General features: G+C 41.2%; 1 protein-coding gene across 5 annotated transcripts in view; it reads left to right on the forward strand.

Moving 5' to 3' along the window:
* Nucleotides 1–18,097, forward strand: part of LOC122564312 (phosphatase and actin regulator 1-like) — a 314,771-nt gene that overhangs the window by 143,769 nt on the left and 152,905 nt on the right. For 3 of the 5 annotated variants that reach the window (XM_043718985.1, XM_043718983.1, XM_043718986.1), the window contains exon 3: nt 2,262–2,342. The exons of the other annotated variants lie outside the window; for them this stretch is intronic. In XM_043718985.1, coding sequence (XP_043574920.1) covers nt 2,262–2,342 — 81 coding nt within the window. The remainder of the gene's footprint in view (nt 1–2,261; nt 2,343–18,097) is intronic. 5 annotated transcript variants of the gene reach the window in all.

The raw sequence follows: 18,097 nt of genomic DNA on the forward strand, positions 1-18,097 counted from the left end.
GGCTCAGGGAGAATGTGCATACTCCACACAGACAGTTGCCTGAGGCTGGAATCGAACCCATTGTGAGGCTAACCACTGAGCTACCATGCCACCCTAACAAGGGGAATGTGAGAGAGGGGAATGTGCAACTAGGTGTCCTTGTAAACAAGTCGCTGAAAGTAAGTGGGCAGGCGCAGCAGGTGGTAAAGAAAGCAAATGGCGTGTTGGCATTCATAGCAAGAGGATTCAATAACCAAATGGGGATATCTTGCTGCAATTATATAGGGCCTTAGTAAGGCCATGCCTGAAATATTGTGTGCAATTTTGTCTCTTGCTATAAAGAGTGTACAGTGAACATTTACCAGGCTAACTCCTGGGATAGTGGGACTGACATTTGAGAGGTTGAATCAGTTAGGATTATATTTGTTGATGTTCAGGAGCATGGGGGTGGGGATATCATAGAAACCTATAACTTCTATCAGGACAAGACAGAGTAGATGCAGGAAGGATGTTCCCAATGGTGGGGGAGTCCAGAATAAGGGGTCATATGGATTAAACCATTTTAAAATGAGTTGAGAAAATTCTTCCTCCATAGAGTGGTGAGCCTGTGGAATTTACGACCACACAAAAACAGTCAAAGCTAATTTTAAAAAAAGATTTTCAGGTGAGATTTCAAGAATGAGCACTTGGAGCTAATGGGATCAAAGGATATGGGTAAAAACAGAAACAGGTTGTTAAGTTGGGTGATCCGCCATAATCTTAATGAACGATGAGCAGGCTTGAAAGGTTGAATGGCCTACTTCTAGTTTCTGTGTTTCTGTGTTTATCTACCTTTCATGAATTGAAGACCATTCAGTATTGTTTGTTTTTGAGACCCTCATTATATTTCTTTTATTTTCTCCTTTTTTTTGGTTTGAAATGGTGGGTTGAGGTTAAGAGTTAAATTTTGAATAGCAGCTTGTTTTAAAGGAGAAAAGATAAAAGACAGATGGTCTGTAAGATAATGTAATTTAATTAAGTGTGAATAAACATACACAAATTGGCACTGAGCTTTTGCTATGCTTTAGGTTTGCACCTGGTTCGATGTTGAATTACACAAGCAAGGGCGGACTGGTGCTAACCAGCCAACCAGAGACTATTTTAATTGGAAAAAAGGCTGAATCTGACTGGGTTTTGGCAGAAGAGCGATTTTTGAACACTTCAGGAGATTGCTGTTGTGTTTTGCTCACTTCAGCTTTTAACCTGTATCCAAAGATGTGCAGGTCAGATGAATTGGCCATGCTAAATTGCCCACAGTGTTAAGTGCGTTAGTCAAGGTTAAATATAGGGAAGGGGAATGGGTTTGGGATGGGTTACTCTTCAGAGGGGCGGTGTGGACTTGTTGGGCCGAAGGGCCTGTTTCCACACTGTAGAGAATCTAATGTAATCTAGTTTTTATTCTTTTAAGTTCTCAGAAAAAAAATCCCAGTCTGCAAGAATAAAGTAAATATATTTCTAGAAGTTTACTGGTATTGTTTGCATTAAACAGTAACTTCGGAATTCAAGCAAGTTATACAGTTCTGCATGCCTGTGAACAACCAGTTGTCCAAATTTTCACGAAGGCCTGTTTTTTCCACATTGGAAACTTTATTGAACTGGTTATTTTCATTTCACTGTATCCCTCCACTGAATTTGCCTATGGTGTTTGGGGGGGGGGGGGGGGGGGGGGGGAGGTGTTATGATCATTGTTTTTTGTTTTAATTTGCATATTCATGTTTTTTACGAAGTCTGGTGAGGAACAATTAGGCAATTTGGAAGGTCATTGAAAGTTTTAATTTCACTGTGTTATGAATCCAGTGATAGTAAAGCTGATTTTGTTTTGATTGGTTATCCCTGTTGTAACCGTTAGCTGTTTCTTTATTTAAATACACCCTGCATTGTTGGCATCCTGAAGCATGCACCTGAAGTCATAAACATGCACAGTCAGGCTGAAATAGTTTCATGATAATAAAATTGGCCAAAATATGTCCAAACTTCATCTTCCTCATTCACTCTTGAAACAACGTACATTGTGAGCCTATTTAAATGGCTACTGAATAAACTACAACTGAAGTTGTTTGTGGAGGACTTATTTGTGCTCAGGCAAAGCGTATAGAAGCACCTGTGGCGAGATGCTAGTGAAATTTGGATTTTTTGCTTATCACAGAAAAGCAGGAAATAATGTTGCCTGGTACAGGAAGCAGGATACTTATTTATCTGTTATTTATATCATTGCATCTAAACATAATCTGTGTTACTTTCAGCTTTGGAAAGAAAGTTTTCCACACGACAAAGCAGAGAGGAGCTAATAAAACGAGGAGTATTGAAAGAGATTTTTGAGAAAGGTAAGACTTCTGGAAAGGGTAAAAAGAACAGGATGGGTGAAACTGATAGTAGTTATCATCCATATATATTTTGTTTGTGGATTTAACCACAACTTCATGCATATTATTTTTTACAGCAAATATTAATCAGAATATTATTTAAAGTATTTATACCCTTTTTGCAAGTCTTCCCATGTCACTCAAGCAACCTGTTCTCAATCACTGCAACCTGAAGTTAATCCTTCATGGTTTTTCCTCTTTTAGTAACACTATAAGAGCTGTGCACTGGGTATGTATGGGAGCTCAGCCACAAAGCTAACTATACTAAGGAACAGTTATTTAGAACATAGAACATAGAACAGTACAGCGCAGAACAGGCCCTTCAGCCCACGATGTTATGCCGACCACTGATCCTCATGTACGCACCCTCAAATTTCTGTGACCATATGCATGTCCAGTAGTCTCTTAAATGTCCCTAGTGACCTTGCTTCCACAACTGCTGCTGGCAATGCATTCCATGCTCACACAACTCTCTGTGTAAAGAACCTGCCTCTGACATCCCCTCTATACTTTCCTCCAACCAGCTTAAAACTATGACCCCTCGTGTTAGTCATTTCTGCCCTGGGAAATAGTCTCTGGCTATCGACTCTATCTATGCCTCTCATTATCTTGTATATCTCATTAGGTCCCCTCTTCTCCTCCTTTTCTCCAATGAAAAAAGTCCGAGCTCAGTCAACCTCTCCTCATAAGATAAGCCCTCCAGTCCAGGCAGCATCCTGGTAAACCTCCTCTGAACCCTCTCCAAAGTATCCACATCTATTCTATAATAGTGTGACCAGAACTGGATGCAGTATTCCAAGTGTGGTCTAACCAAAGTTTTATAGAGCTGCAACAAGATCTCACGACTCTTAAACTCAATCCCCCTGTTAATGAAAGCCAGAACACCATATGCTTTCTTAACAACCCTGTCCACTTGGGTGTCCATTTTAAGGGATCTATGTACCTGCACACCAAGATCCCTCTGTTCCTCCACATTGCCAAGAATCCTATCCTTAATCCTGTACTCAGCTCTCAAATTTGACCTTCCAAAATGCATCACCTTGCATTTATCCAGGTTGAACTCCATCTGCCACCTCTCAGCCCATCTCTGCATCCTGTCAATGTCCCGCTGCGTTCCCCTGTATCCCATTCCTTCTGACCTTCTGAATGAGCCTACCATGGGGAACCTTATCAAATGCCTTGCTGAAGTCCATATACAACACATCGACAGCTCGACCCTCATCAACTTTTCTAGTCACATCCTCAAAGAACTCGATAAGGTTTGTGAGGCATGACCTGCCCCTCACAAAGCCGTGTTGACTGCATTTAATCAAGCCATGCTCTTCCAGATGGTCATAAATCCTATCCCTCAGAATCCTTTCTAACACCTTGCAGATGTCAGACGTGAGACTGACTGGTCTGTAATTGCCGGGGATTTCCCTATTTCCTTTCTTGAAGAGAGGAATTACATTTGCCGCTCTCCAGTCCTCAGGTACGACTCCAGTGGAGAGCGAGGATGCAAAGATCTTCTCAAGTGGCGAAGCAATTGCATTTCTCGTTTCCTAAAGCAGCCGAGGACAAATCTGGTCCGGGCCTGGCGACTTGTCAATCTTAATGTTTGACAAAATTTTCAGCACATCAGCTGCCTCTATCTCTATCGATTTCAGCATGCACACCTGCTCTTCAAAGGTTTCATTCGCTACAAAGTTCATTTCTTTCATAAAGACAGAAGCAAAAAACTCATTTAGGGCTTCCCCTACCTCCTCAGACTCCACACACATTCCCTATGCTATCCCTGATCAGCCCTACTCTTTCTTTGACCATTCTCTTATTCCTCACATAAGTGTAAAATGCCGTTGTGTTCTCCCTAATCCGTTCTGCCATTTCTTTAGTATAATTTTTATTTGTTTTGAAGTTATGGGGTTCTATACAGAAATCATAATGTAATACAAATAATGTTTCACAGGAATGATTACTAGTTTTTCACTAAAATATTCATTTCAATCCACAAAGCCATACCTCAATCATAAGAATTAGAATGAGTGCAGTTGAAATCTAGTGGTGTTGCACAACCTGAAGAATGTTGCTTCCTAAGTTTTTCTAAATAATTACTATGTGTTCTATATAGTCTATAAGAATATTCTATAATAATTATGATGTATTATTATGTACATTATGTACTATGTAAGGGAGCATGGTGACTCAGTGGTTAGAACTCCTGCCTCACAGTGCCAGTGACATTCAGTTCCAGACTCAGGTTACCATCTGTGTGGACTTTGCATGTTCACGGTTTCCTCCAGATTCTCCGGTTTCTTCCCACAGTCTAAATACATGCAGGTTAGGTGGACTGGCGATGCTAAATTGCCCATAGTGTCCAGGGGTATGTAGGCCAGATGGATTAACAATGGGAAATGCAAGGTTAAAGGGATGGGGTGGGTCTGGGTGGGATGCTCTTTGGAGGGTAAGTGTGGACTCAATGGTCTGATTGGCCTGCTTCCACACTGTAGGGATTCTATTCTATATATGTTTCTATATAAATATTCATACTAACATTTAAATGTTCTCATTATTTTCAATATAAGATTATTTTAACTTGGGTCACTAACTGTAATTCAGCATAGATAATAGACAGTAGGTGCAGGATTAGGCCATTCTGCCCTTCGAGCCTGCACCACCATTCAATATGATCATAGCTGAGCATCCTTAATCAGTATCCTGTTCCTGCCTTATCTCCATAACCCTTGATTCCACAATCCTTGAGAGCTCTATCCAACTCTTTCTTAAATGAATCCAGAGACTGGGCCTCCACTGCCCTCACAGCCACAACTCTCTGGGTGAAGAGGTTTCTCCCATCTCTACCCCGTATTTTTAAGCTGTGTCCTCTGGTTCAGCACTCACCCATCAGCGGAAATATGTTTCCTGCCTCCAGAGTGTCCAATCCTTTAATAATCTTATATGTCTCAATCAGATCCCCTCTCAGTCTTCTAAACTCAAGGGTAAACAAGCCCAATCGCTCCAGTCTTTCAGTGTAAGGTAATCCTTCCATTCCAGGAATTGACCTCATGAACCTATGCTGCATTCCCACAATAACCAGAATGTCTTTCCTCAAATTTGGAGACCAGAACTGCACACAGTACTCCAGGTGTGGTCTCACCAGGGCCCTGTCCAGCTGCAGAAGAACCTCTTTGCTTCTATACTCAATCCCTCTTGTTATGAAGGCCAGCATGCTATTCGCCTTCTTCACTACCTGCTGTACCTGCATGCTTACTTTCATTGACTGGTGTACAAGAACACCCAGATCTCTTTGTACTGCCCCTTTACCTAAATTGATTCCATTTAGGTAGTAATCTGCCTTCCTGTTCTTGCCACTAATTTATCCACATTAAACTGCATCTGCCATGCATCTGACCACTCACCTAACATGTCCAGGTCACCCTGTAATCTCCTAACATCCTCCTCGCATTTCACCCTGCCACCTAGCTTAGATATGACCAGACACAATATCATTCCATCTCCGCAATAATAATAAAGGTATTTTGAGTTGTCAGGGTATGTTTTCTCACAAATGGACAGATTCTGTGCTCTTGTTTGGTGCATTATGGGAAATTGCAGCTTGCACTGTATGAAGTTGAGTACTCTCTCCACTGCGATTGTAGAAACAATTCTTTGTAGAATTCAAGCACATGCTCAATTCGCAGCACCAAAAAAAGTTCAAAAGTAAAACCTGATGGCAGATATACTGAAATTCTCAGGATTTATTTGTGAATTATTTTATAGTACGAGCTAGGCCAGCATTTGTTGCTTATCTGAAATTGTCCTTTGGTGTTAAGTAATTAAGTAATTGGTGTTAAGCCCCATCTTTCACCACTTCAGTTTATGGTGGGTAGATGCACCAACATTGTCTACACGGATTAAAGTAGGACTTTTGACAATGTCCCTCATGGTAGGCTCATCCAGAAGATAAAGATGCATGGGATCGATGATGAACTGGCCACTAGGATACAGAATTGGCTTGCCTATAGAAGGCAGAGGGTAAATTAGATTAGATTAGATTGAGCACCCGGAGGAAACCCACGCAGACACGGGGAGAACGTGCAAACTCCACACAGTCAGTCGCCTGAGGCGGGAATTGAACCTGGGTCTCTGACGCTGTGAGGCAGCAGTGCTAACCACTGTGCCACCGTGCCGCCCACATTGGTGGAAGGGTAGTGGTGGAAGGGTGTTTTTCTGGCTGGCGGTCTATGACTACTGGTATTCTGCAAGGATCTCTGCTGTTTGTGATACATATAAATGACTTGGATGAAAATGTAGATGAGTGGGTTGGTAAGTTTTACAAACAATACCAGGATGAGTGGAGTTAGTGTAGAAGGTTGTCAAAGGATACAACGAGTTGCAGATATGGGTGGGGAAATAGCAGATGGAGTTTAACCTGGATAAATGTGAGGTGCTGCATTCTGGGGGGATCAAATGTTAAGGAAAAGTATATGGTTAATGGCAAGACCCTGAGCAGCACTGGTGTACAAAGGGATCTTGGGGTTCAAGTCCATAGTTCCCTGAAAGTGGCCACACAAGTAGATAGGGGGTTAAGAAGGCATATGTCATGTTTGCCTTTATTGGTCAGGGAATTGAGTATAAGAGTCATGTTGCGCCTTTATAAGACTTTGGTTAGGTCACACAGTAATGTGTTCAGTTCTAGTTGCTCCATTACAAGAAGGATGTGGAGGCTTTGGAGGAGGTTTAGAAAAAGTTTACCAGGATGCTGCCTGGATTAGAGGGTATGAGCCATGAGGAGAGACGAAATAAACTTGGGTTGTTTTCTCTGAAGCAGCAGAGGCTGGGGGCGGGATTTGATAGAAGTCTATAAAATTATGAGATGCATTGATAGAGTTGATGGTTAGCATGTTTTTCTAGAGTTTAAATGTCTAATATTAGGGGGCATGCATTTAAGATGAGGGAGTTCAAAAGAGATGTGAGGGGCAAGTTTTTTAGACAGAGTAGTGGCAATGTGGAACGTGCTGCCAGGGGTGGTGGTGAAGGCAAACACGAAAGGGGCATTTAAGGGACTTTTAGATAAGCACATCAATATGCAAGGAATGGAGGGATATGGATCCAGGGCAAGAAGTTTAATTTGGTGTCATGTTCAGCACAACATCATGGCTGAAGGGCCCATTCCTGTGCTGTACTGTTCTATGTTCTGTGTAATGCTGTTAGGAAAGGGGTTCCAGGATATTGACCCAGTGATAGTGATGGAACAGTGTGTCACCTGAAAGGGAACTTGCAAGTAGTAGAGATCCCATGAATTTGCTGCCTTTCACCTTCCAGGTGGTAGAAGTTGCAGATGCTGGGGGAAAATGTTGTCAAAGAAGACTGGGTTGTTGGTGTAGGCATCATATGTATGTACACATTGATGTTACAGACAGAACTCGCTGATTCTACAATCATCACATAACAACAATCACATGAAATCTCTTCAGCACTGCAACATTATAGAGTTATACAGCACGGATACAGACTTTACAGCCCAACTTGTCCATGCCAGCCTGCCTTCCTAAACTGAACTAGTCCCATTTGCCAGCATTCGGCCCATATCTCTCAAAAACATTCCTATTCATGTATCTGTCCAAATGTCTTTTAAATGTTGTAATTATACTCACCTCTACCACTTTCTCTGGCAGCTTTTTCCAGATACTCACCCACTCTGTGTGAAAAAGTTGCCCCACAAGTCCCTTTTAAGTCTTTCCCCTCTCACATTAAACCTATGCCCTCTAGTTTTGGACTCCCCTACCCTTGGTAAAAAAGAACCTTATTTATTCCCCTCGAGATTTTATAAAATTTTATGACATCACCCCTCAGCTTCCTATGCTCGATGGAAAAACATCCCAGTCTATCAGCCCTCCTTATGACACAAGCTCTCCAGTCTCAAGAACATCCTTGTAAATCATTTTTACACTCTTTCCAATGTAATAATGCCCTTCCTATGGCAGGGTGACCAGAACTGTATGCAATACTCCAAACGTAGCCTCACCAATGTCTTGTATAGCCGTAGCATAATGTCCCAACTGCTATTCTCAAGGCTTTCATCATGAAGACAATCATGTCAAATGCCTTCTTCACCACCCTATCCACCTGTGATGCCACTTTCAAGGAAATGAGTACCTGCACCCCTAGATATCTCTGTTTGACAACACTGCCCAGGGCCCAACCATTAACTGTGTAAGTCCAGCCCTGGTTTATCTTACCAAAATGCAACAGCTCACATTTATTTGAATTAAACTTGATCTGCCATTCCTCTGCACACTGGCCAAGTTGATCAAGATCCCATCGTACTCTTAGATAACTGTTTTCACTGTCCACCATGCCACCAATTTTGGTATCATTCCAAAACTTACTAACAGTGTCTCCTGTATTCTCATCCAGATCTTATATATAAATGATGAAGAACAATAGACTCAGAAATGATTATTGCGGCACATCGCTGGTCACAAGCCTCCAGTCTGAACAAGAACCTTTTACCACCACCCTCTGTCTCCTACCATCAAGCCAATTTTGTATCCAGTTGACTATGGCATTACTGGTTGGCCAACATTGATAACCCATTCCTATTTGCCCTTGAGAAGGTGGTGATGAGCTGCCTTATTAAATCACTGCAGTCCACTTGCTATGGGTTGCCAGGTGGTCCATCTGGTTTCATTTCTTTGTTGTGACTTTCTAGCCTTTGATACAACTGAGTGGCTTACTAGGCCGTTTCAGAGGGCAGTTGAGAGTCAATCACATTGCTATGGCTCTGGAGTCACAGATCTCCCTAGATTCCATGTGATCTAATTTTACGAACATGCGGTATCTTGTCAAAGGTCTTGCTAAGGTCAATAGAGTTAATGCCTACTGCTCTGCCTTTATTGGCCACCTTTTCAAAAAAACTCAATTGATTTTCCACACACAAAGCCATGCAGACTATCCCTAATCAATTCTTACCTTTCCAAATTCATGTAGATCTTGTCTCTCAGAATATACTCACCTCTACTCACCTGGAGTCCCAGTCAATATTGGAAAAGTTGCATCTTTCCATAATCTGCCTACATATTTATTCCTCAATGTCTCTGTGGCTGTTGGGGGGCCTATAGCATAATTCTATCAGAGTGATTGCACCTACCTTAATTTTGAGCTCTACCCCTTGCATTGAAATAAACACACTTCAACCCATTGTGTTCGTTTACCTGTCTCTGCCTGTGCTTTTTTTTTCTGTTTTACTGGTCTTAACTGGTCTACCTTCCCCTCAATCCCTCCACTTGTTGACCTGACCTTTAATTGACAATAACAAAATATTCAGGATTTACAAAAAAGGAAAAAAGATCTGTTCTTTCTTCCTTTAAAAGACCCACATAAAGAATTTTAATCACTGGTGCAAAACCTATTTGTAATGACGAGTTATGTCCCATAATTTTCAATGCACTTAATAATTAATTATTAAAAATTCAGATTGATGATTTTTTTGGTTATTGTGTGGCTGTGCCACCTCCCTTTGGAAAGAGCCTGTACCACCTCAATAAAACAGCCAATGTCCATTGGAAAAATACGAGAGGTGACATTAATAATCATTATAATATAATGGATTGTCAGCCCAGATTCTGGGAAATCAGTCACATTTGCTTAAAAACACAAAATTCATTTTCATATGTCTTTGTATGTCATTGTTTGTTGACCTTGTTTCATTTGTAATAATCTTAATGTGTAATAATTTTTAGAATGAAAGTAAACTTTTCTTATAAATTCAAAATCAATATATTCCAGTGTTGTAGCGGATAAATAATTAATACCTTTACATGAAATTCTTGCGTTTACTGTTAATGCATTTATTTTGAATGAAGTAATGTGTTCACTATTATTACCAATTTATGCATATTTTGAGATTTGAGGTTGAGGTGGAAAGAGAATAAGTTTTTATGCAGCGAGTTATTAATGATCTGAAATGGGTTACTTGAAAGGATGGTGAAAGCAGATTTAATTGTAACTTCCAAAGGGAAATTGGATGTCGTCTTGAAATGTTGGTGGTAGTGATAACAGTCTTCTGTATCATAAATCAATGGTTTGAACATTGTGGTCAACTCAGTGTTACCATCGCATGGTGTGGCTTACGGGTCCATCACTGGCATGGCAATCTGTGCCATATTTATTGCAGAGGAAAACATTGGGATGAGAAGAGTTTGTGAATTACTGTTTTCTGTATCTGTGGGTTCTCCTCTTGGCCAAATGATTTTTATTTTGTTTTTGCACGTCTCTTCCGAGCAGTCAGCCTTCAGAGGGCATGATAGTGTAAAACAAAAGCAACGGAATGTAACTAGTTTCAACTGACACAGATACAGTGAGCCAAATGGCCTTGTATGATTTATAATTCTATATAATCTTGTATGGAGTACAGCCTTTATTTAATCTATTACAAACTTTTATCTCAATACATTTTCAGCTGACACCATAACCTCAATTACAGCCATGTACCTCTGCATGTGAACTCTTCAGATATAGTGCTGGTTCCAAAATAGCATCCGTCATGATTAGATTAGATTAGATTACTTACAGTGTGGAAACAGGCCCTTCGGCCCAACAAGTCCACACCGACCCGCCGAAGCGCAACCTACCCACACCCCTACATTTACCCCTTTAACCTAACACTACGGGCAATTTAGCATGGCCAATTCACCTGACCCGCACATCTTTGGACTGTGGGAGGAAACCGGAGCACCCGGAGGAAACCCACGCAGACACGGGGAGAACGTGCAAACTCCACACAGTCAGTCGCCTGAGTCGGGAATTGAACCCGGGTCTCTGGCGCTGTGAGGCAGCAGTGCTAACCACTGTGCCACCGTGCCACCCACGTGTCATGCATTCATACTTTTAGCATTAGCCACTCTGCTTACTGTAGAGCATTGATCGTGCATATACTGGAGGTATGTCAAGTGGTTATATTGTGATATGGGAGGCTATGGACTAGTGGGACTATAACTAGACTATTAATCCAGAAACACAGGTAATCTTCTAGGGATCAGGGTTTAAATCTCCTTATGACATAAAATATCTGGAATTAAAAGTTTAATGAAATGGTTGCCAAAAGCCTTTATGGTTCATTCCTATAGGGAAGAAAATCTGCTGTCCTTACCTGGTCTGGCCTATAGCCATGGACAGTAGTCAATAAATAATGGCCTACCTGGTGATGCAAACATCACATAAGTGAATGAAAAAAAAAGGGGAAAGACTACAGAAAGGTACAGAATGGAAAGATTTGGGAATCCTCATCTGTGAATCAAAAAAAGCTAGCATCCAAATTCAGCAGGTAACAGGAATGGCAAATCACATGTTGGCTTTTATTTCAAAGGGGATAGAGTACAAATACTAAAGCTCTACAAACACCACAACTGGAATACTTCAAGCAGTTACTGTAGTCTCCTTATTCTAGGGAATGATATACTGGCATTGTTGGCAGTCCAGAGAAGGTTTACTCAGCTGATACCATGTCGTGAGGGACTGAGTTATAAGGAGAGGTTGAGTAGGTTCATTCTGTACTCATTAGAATACAGAAGAGTGAGAAGTGATCTTATTGAAACTTTTAAGATTCTTAGAGGATGTGACAGGGTGAATGTGGAAATATTGTTTCTTCTTGTGAGAGAGTGTAGAACCAGGGGACATAATCTCAGACATTTAAGAGAGAGATAAGGAGAATGTCTTCTCCGAGTGTAGTGAATCTGTGGAATTCTTTATTGCAGAGGTCTGTCAAAGCTGAGTTATTGCGATGTCCAGTTTTATAATGTGTAAAGTTAACTTGATGCCAGCACTGCCATTTATGTCTCAATGCTTCAACAAAAAACTGCACCTATCTGTACCTCTTGTTTAAACAAATTATCAACAAGTTTTGGGGAGGCAATGGCCTAGTTGTATTATCATTGGTCTGTTAGTCCATAAATCTAGGTAACGTTCTGAGGACACCGGTTTGAATCCTGCTACTGCTGATGTGGAATTTGAATTCAATAAGAATATCTGGAATTAAAAATATTATGATGACCGTAAATCCATTGTCAATTGTTGAAAAAACCCAGCTGCTTCACTGATGTCCTTTAGGGAAGTAAACTGGCATCCTTAGTTGGTCTGACCTACATGTGACTCCAGACTCTTGGCAATTTGGTTGCCTCTTAATTGCTTTCTGGCACAATAATTGCTGGGTTAACCAGTGAAGCCCTTGTCCTGTGATTGAAAAATGAAGTTGCTAGTTAATTTCTAATAACTGTTGCAGAGTTTGTAGATGTTTTTGATCATTTATATCATTATTTAAAGTTTCTGATGTTACTGAATGTGGTGTAGAAGGTGTTGAAAGATTTTGTGCTGATTTCAGGGATTTTACGCAGTGACTTGCTCCAAGACACGTGAGTTGTTTGCAACCCACTGGATTACAGCATGACAGGGAGAATGAGAAAAAGTGTTACAGAGAGAAAAATAAGCTGCTCAATGAAAGAGGAGGAGGTTGGCGGATCAGTTGGGGGGTGTGGATGAGGCAAGGTGGCTGTAGTGGAATTGATGCTTAGTGAGAGCTTTCAATCAGGGCAATAACCATCTGGGAATATTCATCGAATAATTCGTCTATTTCAGCCTCAGCATGTGCTACTGAGTCAGATGTCTATACCTTCTTATACTGTGTCACTAAGGAGATCATAACTGAAATCTGTAATCTGTAGTGGCTAAACATGCAACAGCAGAACTGACAGCCAATGATCACAAACATTATAGACAGTCCCGTACTTCTCTCCAGTACACTATTTGCATACTGTACTGAAATGAACAATGACAATAACATGTCCTGATGCATCTCCTCAACATGTATTTCTGCATTTGAGTGAAGTTGTGAAGAGATGTTACCTTTGCCTTTATGCTTAATATGCTTTTTACTGTGCAATTGTCCATTCCCAGTTTCTTCTTAAGTCGAGCATCCCCCCTAATATCTGACAGGTGTTATGGACCAGACCAGACCCCCTCATAATATTTTAAAAAGGTAGCCTAGACCTTCACTTTTTCTTAATTTAAAGGCAGATGCGAAATAACTGTTCCAGCTGTGATGCAACTGGTCAAATCACTTTGCTTTAAGCAAAACAGAATTTATTTAAGCACTACAGTTGAAACACAAATAAAAGAAAGTGAGTTTAAAATAACAACTACTGGAAAACTTAACCGACCCAATACAATAACTTTACTAATTAACTATTTCAAACAGTAACATTTGATAAACACACCCCTTGGCAAAAAGATAAATTCAAACACAGATAAATTCAAACACGGTAGGGTTCTTAGTGAGGTGGAGGAACACATTTGGAGTACTGTGTGCAGTTCTGGTCGCCTCACTTTAGGAAAGATGTGGAAGCTTTGGAGAGGGTGCAGAGAAGATTTACCAGGATGTTGCCTGGAATGGAGGATAGGTCATATGAGGATAGGTTGAGAGTGCTATGCCTTTTCTCATTGGAACGGCGAAGGATGAGGGGTGACTTGATAGAGGTTTATAAAATGATCAGAGGAATAGATAGAGTAGACAGTCAGAAACTTTTTCCCCGGGTCATAAATTTAAGGTGAAGGGTGGAAGGTATAGGGGAGATGTCAGGGGTGGGTTCTTTACCCAGAGAGTGGTGGGGGCATGGAATGTGCTGCCTGTGGGAGTGGTAGAGTCAGAATCTTTTGTGACCTTTAAGCGGCAATTGGATAGGTACATGGATGGGTGCTTAAGCTAGGACAAATGTTCGGCACAACATCGTGGGCCGAAGGGCCTGTTCTGTGCTGTATTGTTCTATGTTCTACGTTCTATGTTCTATGTTCTAGATTCTTCCATGCAGGAAGGGTCAACTTCCAAAGAGAGACTTCAGGGAAAGTCAGAGGAATTCTTTGCTGATGCTTGCAACTCCTGGACACTCACATCTTGTGCCTTCTATAGCTAAAACCAAACTATAAAAAACCTGAACTTGGAGAACTAGCCACTCCATTGGATACATCTACATCTCTGCCTTTAAGACCTCTCTTCGAGAAAAAGGACAAAATAACCTTTTTAAAGTGACAGCATCGTCACACAGGACTGAAAAAAATTACATTTTGGAATACATTAGATACTGAACATGATATGGGGAGGGTTCAGTAGGAGTGAAACAATTTCACCAATCAGAAAATTTGTAAGGTATGGATTTTGGTCTGTTAGAAAAATCTGGAGAGGTTGAGATCACATGTTGAGCTTCGTGAAGACAATGGAGTTGGGAAATGATACTAATACTTCAAGTTGTAAGGTTGCTCGTTAAGTCACTAGGTTTGTTCTCAGATGTTTCATCACCATACTAGGTACCGTCATCAGTGAACCTTGGGTGAAGCTTGGTGTTCTGTCCTGCTTTTTATTTATGTCTCTTGGTCTGTTATGGTGGGTAAACATTTCCTGTTCTTTTTCTCAGAGGTTGGTAAATGAGAACCAAATCGATGTGTTTATTGATGGAGTTCTGGTTTGAATGCCAGACCTCTCGGAGTTCCATGCATGTCTATGTTTTGCTTGACCTAGGATGGATGTGTTGTTCCAGTCATAGTGGTGTCCTTCTTTGTCGGTCCGTGAGGATACTAGTGATATTGTCTTTTGGTGGCTAGTTGGTGTTTGTATATTCTGGTGGCTACTTTTCTGCCTGTCTGTCTGATGTTGTGTTTGTTATAGTTTTTGAATGTTACTTTTCAAATGACATTTGTTTTGCTGGTTGCTGGTATGGGGTCCTTTTGGGTTAACTAGTAGCTGTTTCAGTGTGTTGGTAGGTTTGTGGGCTACCATGATGCCAAGGGGTTGGAGTAGTCTGTAGTAAACTCCTAGATGTCTTTGATGTATGGTAGTGTGGCTAGAGTTTCTGGGTGTGTTGTTGTTTTGGTTTGTAGTTTAAGAATCAGCAGACTGTGTTTATTGAGTACCTCTTCTTCCTGAATACACTGTATACGTATTTTTCTTCTGCTGCTCGTAGTTCCTGGGTGCTGCAGTGTATTGTGGCCCATTTAAATAATGTCCAATGCAGTTCCGTTTGTGGTATTGGGATGATTGCTCCTGTAGTTGATTATCTAGTCTGTGTGTGTTGTTTTCCTGTAGATGCTGGTCTGCAGTTCTCCATTGATTGTTTATTCCACTATGACATCTAGTTTGGGGAAGGGGAGTTTGTTGCTGTTCTCCTTCTCGTTTGTGAACTTTATGCCAGTAAGGATATTATTGATGATGTTGTAGGTTTCGTCTTTTTGTGATGTTGTAGCAGATTTAGAGTTGGGTTGGATTGTGGGAAGGGCTGTTCGTTTGAGTCTCTGCATTACTGCTTCTGCTAAGAAGCCTGATATTGGTGATCCCATGGGTGTTCCATTGATTTTTTTTGTAGGTCTTGTCATTGAAGATGAAGTGGGTAGTGAGGGACAGGTCTACAAGCTTGAAGATGTCCTTGCTGATGGCGTTGGTGCTGCCTGGTATTTGTGTCCTTGGTTTTTCTAGTAGTGCAGTCAGTATTTTTTTGGCCAGGCTGATGTTAATTGATCTGAACAGGGCTGTTATGTCAAAGGACACCATTATTTCATCCTCTTCTATCTTGGTGTCTTTGATGTTCAGGAATTCTTGGCTGGAGTGGCATGAGTGTTCTACTAGGTATTTCACTTTTTGGTGGACTTCCTTTGCTAGTCTGTATGTTGGTGTGCCAGGGACTGAGATAATGGGTCTGAGGGGTGCCCTGATTTGTGTACCTTAGGTAATCCCTAGAAATGAGGTGTGTTGAATCCATCAATTTTCGTTTTTTGGACATCTGTCTTGTTAACTTAGCCTGAAGTATGAAGCTTCTTCACAGTGGATGTGATATGGTTTTCTAGCTGTGGAGTTGGGACTATCGCCACCTGTTGGTAGGTGTCAGTATCTGCAAGCAGTGAGTTCGCCTTTTCAATGTTCTGTGTTCTGTTTCGGATGATGGTCGTGTGCCCTTTGTCTGCCGATAGGACTACAATGTTTCTGCCTTTTCTGTGTCCTTCCAGGGTTTCCTTTCCTGTTTGTTGTGGGTGTACCCTTACTTCTTCCTGCTTAGTGTTGGTGCAACTGTTTGTCTGATGGTCTGCTGGGTTTCTTCTGTGAGTCCATTGTCTTTCAGGGTTGACTCTAATGCTGCGAAGAATCCTTTTTGTCAATTCAGAAGCTTTGATTAAAAATCTATCTTGTCCATGTCTCTGTTGTTGTAATTCATCCCTCTTACTGGCATGGCTTTTTCCATGTCTGTTAGTGGTTGGTCCGATAGGTTTTTAATCCAAGTTTCTGAATTGTTTGTGTTCTTTGGCGTGAGCCTGTCCATATTATTAAAATGTGTCAAGTCCAAACCACCTCTCAACACCCCACAAGCTAGAAGAATATCAGAACAGAATGGCTGCAGAATGCTGAGAGAAATGATTAACGATGCCCACAACCAACTCCACAAATACAATCAGGAAACTTCGCACCAATAACTTTACACGCCAATGTGACAGACTATGAATGGACAAGCACATTAGAACGAGCCATCAACATCAAACAACAGCAGACTAAAAGAAAGAAAAAACTATCCAAGAAAGGTTGGACAACCTCACATGAAAGAACAACTCAGACAATTCAGAAGCTTGATTTAAAAACGTATCAGACCAACCACTAACAGACATGGAAAAAGCCATCCTAGTAAGAGAGATGAACTACAACTACAGCTACATGGACAAAAAAGTCTTCTTAGCAGCATTAGAGTCACATGAAGAAGCTTAATAATTCAGGTCAAATTAACAAGACAGATGTCCAAAAACCTCACTTCTAGGGATTACCTAAAGTACACATACCAGGGCACCCCTCAGACCCATTGTCTCACTCCCTCACTGACATACAGACTAGCAAAGGAACTCCCATCAAAAACTGAAATACTTAGTAGAACACTCATGCCACTCCATCCACTCCAGCCAAGAATTCCTGAAAATCAAAGACACCAAGATAGAAGAGGATGAAATAATGTTCTCCTTCGACGTAAGAGCCCTGTTCACATCAAGTAACATCAGCCTGGCCAAATAAATTTTGACTGCACTACCAGACAAACCAAGGAAACATACACCAGGCAGCACCAACTCCATCAGCAAGGACAACATCTTCAAGCTAGTAGGCCTGTGCCTCACTACCCACTTCAGCTTCAATGACAAGGGCTTCAAACAAATCAATGGAACACCCACGTGATCACCTATATCAGGCTCCTTAGCAGAAGTTGTAATGCTTAGTTATATGTAATGCTTGTAATAAAGTCGAATAAACAGCCTTTCCCATGATCCAATCCAAACTTTGAGTCTGCTACATCATCACAAAACAGGCCAAATTAGAGGAAACTACAACATCATCATTAACATCCTTACTGGCATAAAGTTAACCAAAGAGAAGGAGAACAGCAACAGACTCCCCAGCCTAGATGTCACAATGGAACAAACAGTCAATGAAGAACTGCAGACCAGCATCTACAGGAAAGCAACTCACACAGAACAGATATTCAACTACACAAGCAATCATGCATCACTCAGGAACTTGCAGCAGCAGAAGAAAAAGATTTATATAGCATAGTTTGTGAGAAGATTTGTAGCTCGGGTGCTCGTTGCTGTGGTTCTGTTCGTCGAGCTGGAAGTTTTTGTTGCAAACGTTTCGTCCCCTGTCTAGGTGACATCCTCAGTGCTTGGGA

Source organism: Chiloscyllium plagiosum, chromosome 29 (genome assembly GCF_004010195.1).
Source record: "Chiloscyllium plagiosum isolate BGI_BamShark_2017 chromosome 29, ASM401019v2, whole genome shotgun sequence".
In the NCBI taxonomy this organism is placed as follows: Eukaryota; Metazoa; Chordata; class Chondrichthyes; order Orectolobiformes; family Hemiscylliidae; genus Chiloscyllium; species Chiloscyllium plagiosum.